The 19,966-nt window shown below is 44.4% G+C and overlaps 2 protein-coding genes across 2 annotated transcripts in view; both read right to left on the bottom strand.

Annotated features, from left to right (window-relative positions):
• atg10 (ATG10 autophagy related 10 homolog (S. cerevisiae)) overlaps positions 1–912 on the bottom strand; it is a 9,169-nt gene extending 8,257 nt beyond the window's left edge. The window contains exon 1 of the mRNA XM_069724663.1: positions 887–912. The gene's annotated coding sequence lies outside the window, so the exon portion shown is untranslated. The remainder of the gene's footprint in view (positions 1–886) is intronic.
• Positions 913–3,511: 2,599 nt separating this feature from the next.
• Positions 3,512–18,158, bottom strand: fam110b (family with sequence similarity 110 member B). The gene is made up of 4 exons (XM_069724660.1): positions 17,503–18,158; positions 12,449–13,078; positions 10,822–11,234; positions 3,512–9,590 (listed from the first exon to the last, which is right to left on the bottom strand). The coding sequence occupies exons 2-4, from the start codon at positions 12,569–12,571 to the stop codon at positions 8,693–8,695; spliced, it is 1,434 nt and encodes a 477-aa protein (XP_069580761.1). The 5' UTR covers positions 12,572–13,078; positions 17,503–18,158; the 3' UTR covers positions 3,512–8,692.
• Positions 18,159–19,966: the final 1,808 nt, after the last annotated feature.

Raw genomic sequence — 19,966 nt, 5'->3', positions numbered from 1 at the left:
ATTATTCTTGGATCATAGTTATTCTTGGATCATAGTTATTCTTGGATTATAGATTCTTGGATTATAATTATTCTTGGATCATAGTTATTCTTGGATTATAATTATTCTTGGATTATAGTTATTCTTGGATTATAATTATTCTTGGATCATAGTTATTCTTGGATTATAATTATTCTTGGATTATAGTTATTCTTGGATTATAATTATTCTTGGATCATAGTTATTCTTGGATTATAATTATTCTTGGATCATAATTATTCTTGGATCATAGTTATTCTTGGATTATAGTTATTCTTGGATTATAATTATTCTTGGATCATAGTTATTCTTGGATTATAATTATTCTTGGATTATGTTCATAGGAGATGAGGATGATAACATGTCACCATAAAAACAACACAGATCAGTTCAGCATTGACTTTAAGGTGAGTACCTGCTTTGCTATTTGAAAGAAGATGAAGGTCTGACTGACGGTAAAACTCCCAGAAAAGATGAGTTATATATGAATATAATAATTAGTAATAGTTTAATCTGTGGTGGCAGATTCAGGAGAAACCTTCCGGCCCTTGTTGGACACCGAACAGTGATCATGATCACAGAAGACGAACCGAACCGATCCTCCAGGTGAATGTTTGGTGTTCCAGCTGGACCGTACTGGACCAACACACCTTACATTTAACCTTTTCATGTTCATAGAAATACCAACGTTAAACTAATCCTGTCTGAGGCTGACCCACTTCTACACCGGCTTCACTTCCGGTTCCACAGCCGCGATGTTCCGACCCAAACGAACACCGTTAGATCCACAGAGAACACAGAACACAGAACAGAGAACACAGAACAGAGAACACAGAACACGTTGATGTGGGGAACTTCTGCTACTTACTGCTGCAGACATCGATCGAAGTGTTGACGGAAGAGCAGGAGGCGGAGCCATCGTTTCTCTTCCGGATCACGTGATCACTGTCCATTTCCGGCTCGTGATCTGCGTCTCTAGCGCCGCCAACGGGACTTCAGCCCTAATTACATAAATAATGAATAATAAATACAATTGTTTACACGGCCTATGGCCCAAATATGTAACATGCCAGACTTTAGTGCTGTTGGATGTTTTAATGAAAGAAAGATGAAAACCAGAAACAGGCTCAGAGGTGCAGCAGGAGCTCCGTGTTGTTCTTCCTTTAAAAGATGGAATAAATGTCTCACCAATCAGTTTCAGACTGCAGGGTCAAAAAACACACTTCATAGAATTTGATTAAACAATTATCAACAATATCTAATGCAGCCTGCTTCTTGGTCAAACTTGAATGAGGTGAAACATGTCGTGTTACTTCTGAGAGTTACCAAACTACAGAAACCCGTTTCATCTGAGATGAATCTCATTCAAAGAGCTGGTGTTCTTCTTTGGTCTTGTTGTTTGTGTTTACAACCAATAGATGGCAGCAAACCCCACATCAGAGCCATGACAGCACTGAGACTTCCTGGATGTCGTCATAATGAGGTGACAGGTGTTCCCGCAGGTTCACCAAGTTCAGTTTCACGAAGTCTTTTAAGTACAATCATTACTGCATTAATACTAACTGGACGGCAGCAGAGGAGGAACGGAGAGATGATTGGACTGATAATGATCAGTAATAAAAACCATCCGAGGTGGTTAAAAAGAAGGAGGAACCATCTTCAGTACAGAGTATCTGCTCTCACACTGCAGCTCATTAAAGACACTGCAGGAAAACACAAAGAGGACATTTCATACAAAAAATAACTCTTTTGGAAAATGTCCCTTTGAAATGGAGCCTCACTTTATTTTCTGGTTCTGTCTGGGAGAGCGTCAGAAGGATGTCTTCATGGCCGGTGTGTAGAAGAGGACAGACCACAGCAAGAGAAACTCCTATCTCTGTAACTCACTGCTATTATAGACTTAAAAACCTGTAAAGCGATCTGTGAGCCTGAACCTCCGTCTGCTGATCCACAGGAGGTCTGGTCCAGCAGCAGGTGACTGGATGAGGCCTCCTAAGCTCAGAGTGGGTGTGGCTTCCAGGTAGGTGTCAGTTCTTCCACTTGCTGTGCAATGATCAGGTGACTCCTCGGCGGCGATCTGCAACTCTGCTGTGAAGGTACGACTGCATTTGAAGAACATTTTAATGCACATATGAATATTTTTGGATGATTTATTTTTAAGTGAAAAGAAATAAATCCAAAGCAAAGATATATCACGGCTTAATGTTACATGTAATACTGGATCATTTTCCTCAATAAATCAGTGATCAAGTCCCATTGTTATTTCATTTGTGTGAAAATCTGATGATATTTCAGGTCATATTTATGCAGAAATATAAAAAAAAGTTCTCAAGGGTTCCTAAACTTTGCTGCACCGCTGTATGTTGACCCTGAACGGTGAAAGGGTGCCCCATCACTCCTGGAGTTAGAGGAGGATTTAGTTTAGTCTTTCTGCTCAGTTTTCTTGCATCTCCACATATTGTCATGAGACTTGCACAGTTTACCTCATTTCAAACAGGAGAAACTGGAGGCAGGAAGTGCTTTGATATCTTTTTATAGCCTTTTTCTTTCTAAGCTTCTGCTCACTACGAACTTCAGTCAGTTGTTCGAGGAGCTCTCAGTTGCTGAGTTACTGAGTCGGAGAATTTATCATCTCCGGACTCATAATCAGCTCAATGAAGGTCTACTGAGTAAATAAGGTTCCGAGACTTTAAGGAGAAACTTTTGCACATGCCACAACTGCTTTTTTACTTTTTTTCAGTCCATGAAATTTCAAGAAATTTGAATAAAGACTAATTTTAATGTATGTTCACTGTAGCGCCTCACTTCATTTAAAAAAAAAAAAATCAAAAAGCTGTATATCATACAGTGAGTTATCAATGTCAGAACCTCAGACTGAATATAAAAGTGTTCGTAGCTTCAGATCCAGAAGTGTCTTCAGCTGCAATACCAGCGAGTACCACTAGAGGTCGGCTCCAAAAAGCCTCCGGCTCCATAGACTCCCATTCAACTTCTCTCATCAAATCCAAAGTGAATAAAATGTGTCCATCAGTTATCTCGGTGTTGTTAGCTAAAGTCACTCCTTCTTATTAGTTTTCTGGAGGTCCATCTGAAAATAATCCCTCATTCATTAGAAAAGAAGATTCAAGAAGACCTGTTTTTGGGGGCGTGTCTGGTTGATTGACAGGCCTGTGGTGCAGTCAGGTTACAGCTATCGGTGGGCGGGACGTAGTATCGTCAGGTTTCCGATCAGATCGGTCAGATCCACCGCTGGCTCCTCCCCCAGCTCGTCCAAATATGGTCACTTCCTGCTCCAAACCGCTCCGAACTAGCAAAGATGGTGACGGACAGAATCTGAACTGGAGGATTCATAACGTTCACAAACCAACGATGACATCACTGATGGATGATGGTTGGTCAGAAACGTTCAGGATTCAGTTTCACTCAGGAAACTCTTTATAAATAATGTGAAGTGCATCGTGATCGTCTCAGAGATGAACTCAACAAACATCAGTGGCAAGAGATGGCAAAAGAAGCCATTTATTGAAATAATGCAAAAGAAACTAAACATGAACATGATGTGTTGTTTTTTTGTTTGTTTTTTTTTTTTTTTTTTCAATCAAGCAAAATGCAACAGTTTCCACGTTGAAAAGCACTTAAAAACGTTTCCACGTTAAAAACACTTAAGTCTCAGACAGTCGTGCCCACGTCCATCAGACGCTGCTGTCCTCGGGGCAAACAGCTAAACAGCAGCTTGTTGTTCTGAATCTTTTGTAACACAGAAACCTTCAGACAGAGAAAAATTCAAATCCAACACACTTCTCTTTTTTCTAAAGAAAAAAAAATAATCAAATATATACATTTTTCTTACAGCATTTACACACAGAAGGGAAAATAAAACAAAGCAAGTACCACAGAAGAACTCTATCTGTCAATCCAAACTTTAAAAAGAAGAAACATACACCATGTAGATAGACCGAGGTGAAGCATGATGATGCAGCCAAAACAGCACAATACCATCTGAATGCTGACAGAGAGGAGCAGCAGGGGCTGCTGGGAAGACATCGGGTGGGGGGGGGGGGGGGACATGCCAGCACAGCCCTGAGCTCAGAGCAGGGACAGGAGGAGGCCGATCTCCCAGCAGGCTTCACTTCACGTCCACTGGGGTTGGATTCAGGAAGAAGAGACACATCACAAGCTGAAAATATCTAAAACTCCCACAATGCCGTTTTGCCACCGCCAGTTTATTCATGAGTGTTGGTCTGTTATCACGTGTCAACCCAGTGTCACGGCAAAACGTAAGCAAGCCACGCTTCGGGCTGTCTCGGCGTGAAACTTCCACGTTTTGTAAACTTGAAACTTACACACCCGTAAATGTCACGTAATGGAGGATCATGTGACCAAGGGACCGCAACAGCAACCGGGTATCATGGCAAAACGTGAAATAGACACGCCCGTGCACTGCAGCAAAACGTGAAACAACCACACTTCGGCCTGTCTAGGCGTGACAGTTTCACATTTTCCAGTGGTGGATGGCATACAGCCATGTGATTTACAGGAAGATTTACTTTTAGGAAAAACACACGGTTCAGGTTAAAAGACGCTTACAAAACGTGAAAATGTCACGCCTAGACAGCCCAAAGTGTGGCGATCTCACGTTTTGCTGGAGTGCATGGGCGTGTCTATTTCACACTCTGCCGTGGTAGCAGTTTGGAACCATCTGGGATTTCATCCGCTATACTGACTCTGTTTGAAGACGTTAAAGACTTCAGGAGGATTCTGTTAGAATATGTTGACAGTTTGTTTTCCAAGACAGTATTTATATGCCCACATGTATGTTGTCAGTGTTAAATAAACCTGCAGAGGATTTGTTATGCTGTGGATCACGGCTGCTTTCAGACCTCCAAACACCGGACCAATCACTGCTTGTCTGTGTCAGAGGGTGAAGAAACGTTCCGGTTGGAAGGACGCTGATCTGATGAAGACTTTGAACTAGGAAAAGGTCAGAGTGCTCAGAAGTTCAAATCTGTGTGCTCTTTGGAAGGGAAACACGAGAGGCAAAAACGTAAAACTCCTTTATTCAAATGGCTATTTCATGTGGAAATACTAGAAATAAGGTGCTAGTACATGTAACCCTCATCCTGAAGAAGGCTGTCGCTTCACGTGGGTTGTGTCCACAGACGGAATATAAAAGTGTTTGTAGCTGGTCTGTAAAATGGTTCTGATCCAGAAGTGTCTTCAGCTGCAATACCAGCGAGTGCCACTAGAGGTCGGCTCCAAAAAGCCTCCGGCTCCATAGACTCCCATTCAACTTCTCTCATCAAATCCAAAGTGAATAAAATGTGTCCATCAGTTATCTCGGTGTTGTTAGCTAAAGTCACTCCTTCTTCTTAGTTTTCTGGAGGTCCATCTGAAAATAATCCCTCATTCATTAGAAAAGAAGATTCAAGAAGACCTGTTTTTGGGGGCATGTCTGTTTGATTGACAGGCCTGTGGTGCAGTCAGGTTACAGCTATCGGTGGGCGGGACGTAGTATCGTCAGGTTTCCAATCAGATCGGTCAGATCCACCGCTGGCTCCTCCCCCAGCTCGTCCAAATATGGTCACTTCCTGCTCCAAACCGCTCCGAACTAGCAAGATGGTGACGGACAGAATCTGAACTGGAGGATTCATAACGTTCACAAACCAACGATGACATCACTGATGGATGATGACATCACTGATGGTTCTGATTGGTTGTGACCCAGTTTTATTTTAACATGTTTTAAAATGCACCTCATTTTAAATATTTCTACACTAAATAACCATTTCAATGAAGACTTTTTGCCAGAAGAGTGCCTTGAACTGTTTTTCTTTTTGATCTAATGAGGACTTTGTTTGAAGTAACTCAAACTGTCCTGACGTAGTTTGAATGACCAGAATCTAAAGGGACTTCACTGTTTCTTGGTTGCGTTTCCTTTCAGTGTATGTATTCAGTGTATGTTTTGTCTGATGCAGCATCGTGTTCAGGAAGGTGAAGTGAAGCGAGCCGGGTTGGACTCACCGACACACCTGCAGCAGATTTAAGACACACCGACAGCCGGGAGCCGCTGCCTGAGGCGCTGCACTCACCCTGATATGGCTTCAGGCCTTGAGAGGGTGGAGGGGAACTCTGTAATCCGTCCTCCGTCATTCTGAGGAAGCAGACGAGGGGAAGCTGCAGGTGTCGTCCTGCGGATGGTTTTAAGGAGACGGGATGTTCTTCGTGATGCAATGAGACGGGACGTCCTTCTGCTGTGTGTGTGTAGGATGAGCAGCCATGAACGCCGACATCTTAAGTGGCATTTGGAGGAAACACTGACATACAACAGGATTACAATCAGCCCTCCACCTCTACGTGGGACTGTGCACTCGTATTGCTTCGTTAGAGCCGGCTGGTGGACACACTGACACACTTTTACTGACACAGTTTTGAAAGGAGAGTTTTGGTGCCCTGACTCTTTAACGTATGAACTGTCCTGCAGATGTATGGATATATAGACGATGTTTCACGGAGGAACGAGTGAAGAAGGGACAGTTTAACTGTTCAGGTCACTTTAACAACTGAAGTTTGGATTATTTGGTTGGAAATACATACAAAAAAGATGCTGTCATCTTTGTTGTGGTCCGTTTCATGTTCTCATTAAAAATGAACCAGGAGGAGTAAAAATAAACATAAAACACCAATTAATAAGAACGTTTCTTGTTTGGCACTGGTGCTAAATGACTGTTTCCTGATTGGCTGCTGTTAACGACACATACATTTGAATATCAAATTTCAACCTGTTTCATTTCATGAATAATATTTATATCCTCATGTTGTGGATTTTTTGCCACCTTGGGAACTAATGATAATTAACTGTCTAGGGAAATTAAATCTGTTATTTGTCATCCAATGACATCCAGCTGTTTTAATACCATAAAACTGAATAATAACAAACATCAATATTCTGGGAGACAATTCGTCTACGTGTCTCAGTTTGAACAGCAGCAAAGATCCATTTCACCTTATTATAATATTTTAATAAATATCAGGATCTCATCCCAGGACACTAAAGCTCTCCAGTTTTGTTGGCATGATGTTGATAATAATAATAATAATAATAATGGTATCAGAGTGATGATATGACGTGTCACCTTAATGCTGTGTGGATAAGTATGCTTGAGAGATTATATTGTATATAATGTTTGTATCGTCGTTGTCCTCCGGTTCCTGTGTCTTCGTTCAGTAATTAGAACATGGAGCTGAGGTTTGGTGAAATCCAGCTCACCATCTTTAATAACTCATCAATATTTCCTTCATCGTGCAGCAGATGTGACGTCGTTACGGTCGCAGCGAGCTTTCTGCTCTTTGACAGATAGAGTTCGGTGTCTGTTTTGCAAAGATGTCGGGAGCTTTTTTCTCCAGTTGGTTTAAACGGAGACGTTGACGCTGGCCGTTCTCACAGGGGACACTTGAAGCCGAGGAGGAGCTGTGACAGTATTTATCAGAAGTACGAACACTGCTGAAGTCCATAAGAAGAGTCGTCTCTGGAAAGGTCCGTTTTATTTTGGGGTGTTTTTACGTGGATTGTCAGTCATAGGAAACAGCATCAGGCTTGGTACACTGGTTGCAGTACGTTCCCGTGCTGTGATCTGTCGCTGTCGGACTAACGAGCTGTTCTGAGCAGAAAATCACGGCAGCAGGAAGTAATGTGAAGGAAACGTTGGGATTTAACACCGTCGACGTAAAAACTGAAGAGTGAAACTGTTTTCTGAGTTTCTTGCAGTAACGATACCACAAGGAGTGAAGTCACTACATCTGCTGCCTTCAGACAAATACTCAACTTCTGATTGTGTGATATTGATTGAATGAATTTAATGTTTGACATCTGTCACTCATCAGACTGATTGCAGAAACGCTGACTCATGAGACGTGGACACCGTCCAACCCTGCATGCTTTTTTCCTCTTTTCTTTCTGTAAGAACTTATTTAATGCATCTAGAATGACTGATTAAACAATCGGTGCTGATATTTTTTCCCATAAAACCAAAATTAAACTTTTTTTCCTATGAATTGTAAATCTGTCAGACTTTTGAAGAAGCTGGTGTCTTCTCAGCTCCTCAGAGGTCATTAAACAAAGTCAGGGGAAGAGAATATTACTGTCGATACAACAACCTGCTGCTGTTTGTGTTTTACAGATGTCACTTGCGAGTTAGCATGCAGGATGATAGCATCGTATTCCTGATGAGGAACCAGCTGACCTTCTGTCCTGGACATGTTAATCACTGATCAGCTCAGAGGTCTGGCAGCAGGCTGCACTTCCTGTAACGCAGTCTCACTAATGTGGCGGTTAAAATGTCCTCTGTGAGAAAGGCCTTCAGCCGTCGGGTCCTTCAACAGTCTGAGTGCATTTCACTCGTTCCTGTTGCTTCAGTGAACTGTCTGTTAATAAAGTCCACAGACAGATAATCGGTCTGTTAATAAAGTCCACAGACAGATAATCGGTCTGGAGGACGAGGGTGCTCTTCCTCATTCATCTCCAGACTCATCTTTGCTTTCTTACCTGTCAGAACTTCTCTTCCCTTCAGTCATCTACATATTTCGTCTCTGACCCTGTGAGAGATGGAGGTCGACCGCTGACCTCTGACCTCTGAGCAGTGTGTAGTCCAGAGGACCTCCCCCTGCAGGGCTCGTCCTACACGTGAGAAACTTTCTGCGTCTCTCTCGCCTGTTTGATGCTGTACAGCCACTTGATGACTCTGGCGTTGCGCTCCACGGCCGAGATGCCGTACGGCACGCGTTCCCCGGCCTCCTCCTCCTCGTCCTCGCCCTCGTCCCCGTCCGACAGCCCGTCGTTGGAGGACCGCCGCGACCGGTCGCAGTCGGAGGAGATCATAGACGCCGAGCGGAAGTTCAGGCTGACGATGTCCGAGTTGGCACGAGCAAAGTTCTCCGGGCCGACGGCCTCCAGCTCTTCGGGGTCGAGGCCGCAGTAGTTAAAAAAGCGTTCGACGTCGGCTCCGGCCCGGGCGTACCGGTCCGACAGGTCGGATTTGGACCTGTGCAGCGAGGAGCGCCGGGCCACGGAGGAACCCAGCTCCAGGTTGGAGTCAGCCGACGTGTTGGAAGGGTCTCCGAGGTCACACGGTAACGACAGCGGCGTGGTGTTGACGCAGGTCAGGGGGGACGGAGCCGGACGAGGCGGGGGCAGCGACAAGGAGAGCGCTGGAGGAGGGAGGGAGGCGGGGTTAGGTTTAGGAGGGAGGGGCGGAGCCGAGGAGCTACTGGACCGCGCTGTGCGGAGAGGTTTGCCGTTACACAGCCGCAGGAGGTCGGAGGACGAGTGGGAGGTGAGCAGAGGCGGCAGAGGGGAGCGGAACCGGTCCAGAACTCCTTCACCTCTCTCATCCGGGATACGTCTGCTGAGGTTCAGGTTTCCTCCCGGTTGTGGACTCCGGCGCCCCCCGCCGTGCATCGGGGGGACCTTCAGGGAGTGGGAGAAGGATCGGAGGGAGTGCGAGGTGCTGGGGCTGGGAGCCGAGTCGGCGGGATGCTCGTTGAGAGTCATCGTGGATCGGTAGGTTAACGGCATCCTAGAAACACAAAGATAAATCCATGAAAAACTCAATACTGAACTAAACATTCAGACGTGAAGAGAAACTAGACATGTTGGCATGGTTACTGTTCAAACACTGATCCTGATCTAACAGCTCTGATTCACCGCAACGACGCTCCGACGAGTGAAGAGAAAACATCTCAGAAGTTTGGTTGGTCCGGTTAAAATTTATTTTGTGTTTAAAGATCAAAAGCGTATTATTTAAGAGAGCCATTAAAAAGTAATTGAAAGGTCAAATTTGCTATAATTACATTTGAGATGTATTAATTGATTCACGACATCAACCTGATCAGCGTCAGCGTACCGGAACAGCAAAAAGCACTTCACCGCTAGTTAGCCCGGTGATCCAGCCTCCCTACAACATTTTCTAGTTGTGTTAATTCCAACCATCAAACATCAGTGATGTCATCAACCATCAGTGATGTCATCAACCATCAGTGATGTCATCGTTGGTTTGTGAACATTATGAATCCTCCAGTTCAGATTCTGTCCGTCACCATCTTTGCTAGTTCGAAGCGGTTTGGAGCAGGAAGTGACCATATTTGGACGAGTTGGGGGAGGAGCCAGAGGTGGATCTGACAGATCTGATCGGAAACCTGACGATACTACGTCCCGCCCACCGATAGCTGTAACCTGACTGCACCACAGGCCTGTCAATCAAACAGACACGCCCCCAAAAACAGGTCTTCTTGAATCTTCTTTTCTAATGAATGAGGGATTATTTTCAGATGGACCTCCAGAAAACTAATAAGAAGGAGTGACTTTAGCTAACAACACCGAGAGAACTGATGGACACATTTTATTCACTTTGGATTTGATGAGAGAAGTTGAATGGGAGTCTATGGAGCCGGAGGCTTTTTGGAGCCGACCTCTAGTGGCACTCGCTGGTATTGCAGCTGAAGACACTTCTGGATCAGAACCATTTTACAGACCTGAAGCTACGAACACTTTTATAAACAGTCTGTGATTAATTCCCAGGTAACATCTACGGTCAGAGATTTTAATATCTATATCCACCTTCACCCCCGAACCAGACGGTGGTTCAGAGACATATTTTCTTGAACTGCTCGCTGAGCTCAGTGAGGCTGAACTGACCTCCTGGAGCTTTAACATCTAATATACCAACATGTGATGGCTCCTTCCTGCAGGTCAGCGTCTGTAGCGTCACAACATCACCGCCTAGTCGTTTACGAAAGGTGTGAGTTTACCCTGATGGTGTCCAACTCCTGGCCATTCCGCCCGATGACCTCATCAAGACAGCGCTTTTAGCTCCGCCTCCGAGTCCTTCGGATCCCGCTCCTGGGGAGGACGATGAGTTCAGCAGGTTTTTGAGGATCTCCAGGTTTAAATTCTCCCGCTTGCTGCTGCCGCTGCTCGTCGCACAAGTGTCTGACTTGGCGTTGTTATTGGACGCTTTGAAAGGAATCCCGCCCCCATTTCCTCCTCCACCGATGCCCGAGCCTCTTTTGGACAGGAGGGTGTGGCCAACGGGAGGTTTCGCTAGCACGGGTGGTTTGATTGGCTCCTGCTTGGCGTTGATGACTTCCTGGCTCTTGACATACTTGGCCTTGTCAGCTTCGAGTCTCTCAACAGCACTGAGGCGCTTCGGATTGGGTTCCACCTGAGACAGATGGAACATGAGAGATGTTAATTAATGCAACACACCCGTTTTCTATACTGACAGACATTAATGCCTACAGAGCCGAGGTCGGAGCGAGAGGGAGGGAGGTGTCACGCTCTTGTTCTGCTGCGTCGGGTCTTTTTCAGTCCCTCCAGGATTTCACAGTCTTTTTTGTGATTGTTATGATTACAGATGTTTGATTTTGTGGTGGGATTTCTCAAAAATTGTGATGTAATTTGGAGATTAAAAAGTAGTTTTAAATGTTTTTTGCAATAAAATTATGGGAATAATTAGAATTACTTTTTAATCACTACCTGATAAAGTAATAAATCTGTAATCACTTCCTGTGATAATAATCCTGCTGCACATCACAGAAATATTTCAGTTCCAATCTTTTTTATGTATTTATTGAACTTAGAAAACCGTGGAGATAAAAGCTCTTAAAAGCTCCTAAAGGTCCTGAAAGTTCCTAAAAGGTCCTAAAAGGTCCTAAAAGCTGCGTATGTCTCCAGAACAGAGCGTCTGTGACTGGAATATAGAAACAAGGACGACATCAGCTGTCAAAATAAGAGCTTTAGATGCTGTTTAATTCATGTTCATTCAACACATAGACCTGCTGGATGAAACAAACAAAGAGACGTCTCTGACAACTGGACGTGTGGAGAAAACTCATTTAACATCCAGTAATATGGAATCACTTCCTTTGATCACAAACATTTAATCATCATTTTAATGTGAAGAACACATTTCCCACAAACCCCATCACTTCCTGTTTCTCTTCTTGTTATTGTTATTGATGAAGAGAGTTTCATTTAATTTAATTTATGATGTTAATAGTTAGATTCTGATGATGACGTTTTTTGAGGAAAAAATTGTGGGAAATTCAAAAAGTTGCAAAGATATCGATTCCCTGGAAGGACTGGGAGGTTGAAACTATATTTTATAATAATGCATTCACTCAGAGAAAAATACCTTAATATTCAAAACAGTGTGACTCAAAGTTTCCTGCTTAATACAAGATGTAAGTGTGCAGCAGGATGAACACTAAAACACTGATACACACACAGCAGAACACACACACACACACACACACACACACACACACACACACACACACACACACACACACACACACACACACAGTAGAACCCACAGTAGAACCCACAGTAGAACACATACACCCACAGTAGAACCCACAGTAGAACCCACAGTACCTGTCTCCTGAAGTAGTCGGGGCCCTTGTTGAGGATGCGGAGGGGGACGGCGGAGCTGAAGGGCGTGGCGGGGCCGGCGGCCTTGCTATCTGGCAGGGCTGGAGCCAGCGTCTCTGTCGGCATGGCGACGAGGCGACTGGGGTGGCCGGCCGTGGTGGCAGCGGGTGCGGCGGGGTCGAGAGAGGGTGGGGGCACCGGAGGACCCCCAAAGCATGAAGACACAAGGTGGAGAGGAGAAGGTCTAGAAAGAGAAGATGATGAAGCCCCGGGCCCTCTTCATCGCCTGTGGGATTGAGGAAGACTCTGGGCAGGGGGAGAGGAGGAGGGGGGGGAGGGGGCTGATGAAGCACTGAGGTCACATGTACTTCTGCATGACCCGAGTGGACGAGCTCTCTCTGTAGGACTGAAGCAGCTGACTTCACACTGATCTCTACTGGATGAGCAGATTCATGGAGACGGACAGACCGACGGAGAGGAGAGGGACGAGGGACGAGGGACGAGGGTGATACGGGGCAGTGGTGTGGATGAGTGCCTCCACGGGGCCGAAGGAGAAGCAGAGGATGATGGGAAGAGAAAGGCCCGCTGCCTCTCCACCCGATCTGCAGCTCTGCCTTCAGCTCACCTTACAATCTGAAAGAGACAGCCAATGGGGTGAGAGATAGGCTGTGACATCATACACCTGGCAACAATGGCAGGTACAGCTAGTATACACACACACACACACACACACACACAAACACACACACAAACAAACACACAAACACACACACACACACACACACAAACACACAAACACACGCACACACACAAACAACACACACACACACAAACACACGCACAAACACACGCACACACACACACACACACACACACACACACACACACACACACACACACACACACACACACACACACACACACACACACACAACACACGCACACACGCACACACACAAACACACGCACACACACACATACACACATACACACACACACACACACATACACACACATTCTAGCATAAAAAACCTGATATTTAATGATAAACAATCATTTCTGCTAACAGAAACAGAAACATGAACAAAATTAATTAATATCACCGAGTTCGATAAACGTCCCTCACTCACTCTGGGATCCAATCACTGACCTCTGTGGTCGCCGAGCAACACCACTGACTGTATATAAACCTCCAACACTGTGGTCACTGGGGGCAATCTGTACCGACGGATGGATGGGCCTGTCAATCAAACAGACACGCCCCCAAAAACAGGTCTTCTTGAATCTTCTTTTCTAATGAATGAGGGATTATTTTCAGATGGACCTCCAGAAAACTAATAAGACGGAGTGACTTTAGCTAACAACACCGAGAGAACTGATGGACACATTTTATTCACTTTGGATTTGATGACAGAAGTTGAATGGGAGTCTATGGAGCCGGAGGCTTTTTGGAGCCGACCTCTAGTGGCACTCGCTGGTATTGCAGCTGAAGACACTTCTGGATCAGAACCATTTTACAGACCTGAAGCTACAAACACTTTTATATCCAGTCTGTGGACACAATAGACACATTAATGGGAAATATGCAGAGTTTAAATAAACCTTTAAAGGACAAAAATAGGGAGACAACAGACATTTTTAATCATAAAATATAAAATAACTGAACTGAGATGTGAGCAGTTCATCATAAACATAATGTGCAGAGTAGAAGTGAGCGCTGTAGAAATACAGCAGCTGGAGGATAACTCAGCATATGAGAGCACTAAATCTCTGAAAATAAAGCAGCATGATATTAAACAGGTTTGCATGACTCAGCAGATTGTAATCCAGATTTTCCACATAGCCGAGATGCTCGTGGCCTCACTAGATCTGATTCTCTCTGTCTCTCTGCTCAGTGGCAGAAATCAGCACACTACGTAAACTGTTTCACTTCTTTCTGTCTCTGGTTCCTCTTTGCTGTGTGACAGACTTTTAAAAGCTGTTACAGATGTTTTACAGAGAGAATGCTAAAAGCTGATCTCAATAAATACTCTGCTGTGGGGCAAAAACTCTGAAAGCTACACTGATAAAAACATTACGAGTTAGCCATACTGAGGATTCTGCTTGTCTTTCCTGCGGGTGGCGCTAGAGGGCTGGCCTCTGGTAGTTTGCATGTACTCTGTACATTTCACTGAAATCTGCTTGTTCACAGTTAAAATATTTTGTCTGCAAAGTGGAGAGTGACACCAGAGAAAAGTTACTGAAAAAAAAGGGTTTATTCTCATCACGTCAGAATTCTTGGTTCCATGACATCCATGTTATTTGTATTTATTAATTATTATTAATATCACAGCAGACGTCCCGATCACAGACTAAATATAAAAGAGTTTGTAGCTTCCAGGTCTGAAACATGAGGCCTTCAGCTGCAATACCAGCGAGTGCCACTAGAGGTCGGCTCCAAAAAGCCTCCGGTTCCATAGACTCCCATTCAACTTCTCTCATCAAATCCAAAGTGAATAAAATGTGTCCATCAGTTATCTCGGTGTTGTTAGCTAAAGTCACTCCTTCTTCTTAGTTTTCTGGAGGTCCATCTGAAAATAATCCCTCATTCATTAGAAAAGAAGATTCAAGAAGACCTGTTTTTGGGGGCGTGTCTGTTTGATTGACAGGCCTGTGGTGCAGTCAGGTTACAGCTATCGGTGGGCGGGACGTAGTATCGTCAGGTTTCCGATCAGATCGGTCAGATCCACCGCTGGCTCCTCCCCCAGCTCGTCCAAATATGGTCACTTCCTGCTCCAAACCGCTCCGAACTAGCAAGATGGTGACGGACAGAATCTGAACTGGAGGATTCATAACGTTCACAAACCAACGATGACATCACTGATGGTTGATGACGTCACTGATGGATGATGATGTCACTGATGGTTGGTTATGCTAATTTGTCATGCTAACATGCTAACAGTCTCCAACTCCTTTTTAGAGAATCAGCGTCCGTCACGGCGGCTGACATTCCTCCAGATTTGTAAATATTTTCATCATCATGCATCATTTTAAACAGTTGTTTTATAGTCTGACAGTAATTAACCACTCGGGATGGCTGCTTGCTAACTGCTTTACAGATCTCCTGTCTTCAGGATCCCAGCAGAGATGTTATGGTGGTAAATGACTCTTTGGGACGTCAAGACCTGGAGAGAGTCGCACTGGAGTGTTTCTATTGGTTCATGCTGAGCAGAACTGATCCTGGATTTAACAAGTCGCTCCAGTGAAAGTCCTGTTTTTGACCTTGTTAACATCCATGTGGTGTTTTTTTCTGATCTGCAACACATATCAGGAGTGAAAGGAGCAGTCAGTGTCATGGATGAGCATTTCTGGTTCTGATGACTGAGGCATGGAAATATCTGTCTGCAGTCTGAGGAGGACAAATACACTTTTTGGGGAGTCTGTAAAGTATTATGTGATTTCAGTACTCACGAGGTCCATCTGTTTCCAGTTTACAACAAACACACAAAACACACGCACACACTGAGGAACTGATTTCCCCGGGATTAGGAGCATGTATCCCTTCCTGCAGATCCCAGCAGGAGGCAGAGGCAGCTTCGTATACTGCATTACGCTGGCAGGAAACACTGCTGTGTCTCCACTTTTACTGGGTTTCAAAAATCAAAGCTAAAAATCAGCTGACACACACACTCTCTCTCTCTCTCTCTCTCTCTCTCTCTCTCTCTCTCTGCACATGATAGTCATGAGAGAGTCTGAGATGCCTGCAGGACGATTCATTTCCAGAGAACACTTGGTCGTTGTTGTTTTTTCTGAATTGTAATGTGTTGTTGTTGTTTATCTGAGAGGAGCCCTGAAAGTATCTTCAGTCGCAGTATTCAGGTTTTAATACCGCAATGTATTTCATTATGTAGAGAATAAATTGACCCTCCAGGTAAAACACACCATCAACCATCAGTGATGTCATCATCCATCAGTGATGTCATCAACCATCAGTGATGTCATCGTTGGTTTGTGAACGTTATGAATCCTCCAGTTCAGATTCTGTCCGTCACCATCTTGCTAGTTCGGAGCAGGAAGTGACCATATTTGGACGAGCTGGGGGAGGAGCCAGCGGTGGATCTGATCGATCTGATCGGAAACCTGACGATACTACGTCCCGCCCACCGATAGCTGTAACCTGACTGCACCGCAGGCCTGTCAATCAAACAGACACGCCCCCAAAACACAACAGAAAACCTCTCCAGCCTCCGTTTCTCATTTAGCAGCATGTTGAGCAGCGGCAGCAACGTTCTCCACATCCCCTCCGGGACTCATCACACTGCAGTCTGACCCTGTGATGCTCTACTTTTCTATTTATAATGACCTGCTTGAGCACAAATGACCAACATGCTGTTCTACTGTCAATAAAACACTCTGCTGCACAACAAATGTCTGACGTAACACAAATGATCCAAAAGTTCAGAGACTGATGCAGACGGAGGAGGAGGAGGAAGAAGAGGAGGAGGAGGAGGAGGAGCAACAACTCCCAGTACATCCCGTCGTCTCCGTCAGCACTGAGTTACGTGTGATTTTCATGTGTTGCTCCGTCATCGCTCCCAAACAGTGACGTTCTGCTCCTTACAAACATAAATGCCACTCAAACACCTCCAGCTCATTGTTTTAGACCATCTGAAGTGTTTCCAGGGTATCTGTGTTTCAGTGTTTCAGTGACGCAGATTCATCACATTTTCAATTCATTTCATGTGGTTTGATTCCACACAGTTAATAAAAACAAAGAAGTAAGTAACATTTCTAACAATGTTATGTGTTTGGAATAATTAAAAAATAACCTTCAACATCATCCACTTCAGACTTACTTCTTGCTCCTCAACGATGACATCATGTGAACCACAAGTCTCACCTGGGAGCTCACAGGTGAATGGTATGAGAGAAAAAAGCAGTCTCCTGCAGAGGTCTGGTAATAGTTAGGGGCAAAAACTCAGAAGAAGAAGAGAACGACTTGTTCACTTTCACTTCATTTGGTCTCAGTCTGATTATTACTCAGAAACCGTTCTGTCTCATTAAAATATACGTCTTACCAGTTTGGAGCCGTCCTATTGGTTAACACACGAGTCTTTCTTCAGTCCTTGGATGCTTCAGGCTGTCTGCTGTCTGCTGTGGGAGCTGGACGCCTCCTCCTCCTCCTGCTGCGGGTTTTCAGAGGGAATCACAGCTGGAAATAAAAGACACACAAACGACAAAAATATTTAAAAGGAATCATCCAAATCAAACATCGTAATCTGTGTGACACTTTCAGCTCTGATTCACAGCAGCTGATGTAACGTGAGACTCTGACGGCTGTCATGATCTGTGTTTCTGTTTGTCAGACACATCCAGAAAAAGGATCGTACATCTGTAACAGCTGACTCTGATGTTTGACCACTGACTGATATAAAAGAGTTCGTAGCTTCAGGTCTGTAAAATGGTTCTGATCCAGAAGTGTCTTCAGCTGCAATACCAGCGAGTGCCACTAGAGGTCGGCTCCAAAAAGCCTCCGGCTCCATAGACTCCCATTCAACTTCTCTCATCAAATCCAAAGTGAATAAAATGTGTCCATCAGTTATCTCGGTGTTGTTAGCTAAAGTCACTCCTTCTTATTAGTTTTCTGGAGGTCCATCTAAAAATAATCCCTCATTAACGATAACTCAACTATGGTAACGTTCCCCTGTGTCCTCCCTCTGTTAGGCTCCGCCCCTTCATAAGACAGACACGCAGCAGAGCAGAGACACCGACAAATCAGCGACTTTCAGTGATAGAAAAATGCATGAGCGGCTCTCACACAGCTCAGAGAGTTGCTCCGCCTTCACACCAATCACAGGATAAACATCCATAAAGGTCTCATCCATCATATTTAACTTCCAGTATAATCTAGTCCTGAATATCAGATGTTAAATGCTGCAGAAGTACCGCATCTCTCAGTGAGTCTTCACATGTTGTCATTTCTGAGTTTCTCCTGGTTCTATTTGACTTCTTTGACCATCTGATGTCCTCAGGTGGACCTGCACGGATCGGTTCTACACCGGTGACCGACTGGAGCGCTCGTATGTACAGTACTCAGACCCAGAGGTCCAGATGGTCTCCCAGTCGGAGCTGGAGTCCCACCAAAGAGCCGGATAGCTGCACAGCACCAGCAGAAACACATGAAGGGCAGTGCACTGAAACAACCGCACACCGTTCCAGTCAGAAATACACAACGATGCTCACCGTTGGCAACATACCCTCATACAGTACGTAGTATTTGGTGTTAGCATACAGTGTGTCTGTGTTTCTGACTACTCGCCTATTCAAATGCAGGTTCGACAAGTCATTAAATCAGACCAGTTGGAAATGAAACTACAGTTTATCCACATATTTAAAACCACTTAATTTTAAGGCCAGACACCAAAACAGAAACTGTAGATGCTAAAAAAAATTCTGCATTCATTTTCTCTTTGAAATAAATTATTATTTGTTTTGTCTTTGTAGGATATATTTGTGTGTACTTGTTGTATTTGTTTCATGATGTATTTGATTAATTGTTACTTTAAAACAAAAGGAGTAGTTTAATAATGGTGTTTTGTATTTGTAAAGCACACTGTGTTTGGTCTGTGAAGGAAAGTGGCGCCCTGAAAGAAACAAAATACCAACGTACTCATAGAACTGTAGTTACGCCCAGTGACTAGTATTGATTTACTTTATTCCTGTGCACCTGTTTCATTTGAGCTCAATGTATCATGCATTGTTTTACATGAAAAATGGATGCTAATGTTAGCAAGCTAGCAGTCAAACCCAGAGATGCATGTATATTTTACAATAGATAGGTACAATCGGTACAAAAACCAAAACAATGGGCTAAAAGACTACAACATGCCACATGGTGGGGAGGAAATGTAGAAAGAAAGGAAAAACTGTTTTTGGCCCGTCACTCTCCAATGTTCTTTCATTTACACATAAACACACAGTTCTTTCCAAAAGAAGAACTATTGTGTCGTTTACTCTACATCCGACCACATTACCCAGCAGGATCATTTAAAGTCAGATGTGATCTTGAAGGAGGTCAGCTGGACTTCCAGATGTTTGTCCTCCACTGATCTGTGTTTACTGAGTTCTGTCTGCAAGACAGTCGCTGTCACTGAAACACAAGAACATAAGAACACAGCAGATGTCCGAATTGTAGGTGTGTGTGTGTGTGTGTGTGTGTGTGTGTGTGTGTGTGTGTGTGTGTGTGTGTGTGTGTGTGTGTGTGTGTGAGGGGCTTTTCCAGTTCAGTGATAATGGAAGTGGAGCTCCTCCAGTCTGACTCAGCAGTATTAAACACACGTTACATCACCAGCGTGTCCGATAGAACTGTTCTGTTATTCAGCCTCTTAGTGAGCGCTCCTTCTCCTCCTCTGTGACTGTGTTACAACTCTTTGTAATGATCAGGCTGAGATGATAAAACCAGAGAGGGTGAAGTGAAGGTTGGGGTCTGGTAGAAAGCCTGAGGGAAATGCTGCCTCTGAGAATCCGTGTGATTTAAACCAC

The sequence above is a fragment of the Brachyistius frenatus genome, unplaced genomic scaffold (assembly GCF_029030835.1).
Source record: "Brachyistius frenatus isolate BFR_SWC_R1_liver_20210118 unplaced genomic scaffold, ASM2903083v1 Contig_389, whole genome shotgun sequence".
In the NCBI taxonomy this organism is placed as follows: domain Eukaryota; kingdom Metazoa; phylum Chordata; class Actinopteri; family Embiotocidae; genus Brachyistius; species Brachyistius frenatus.
The sequence above is the reverse complement of the archived record's forward strand: the minus strand, read 5'-3'. Positions and strand labels throughout refer to the sequence as shown.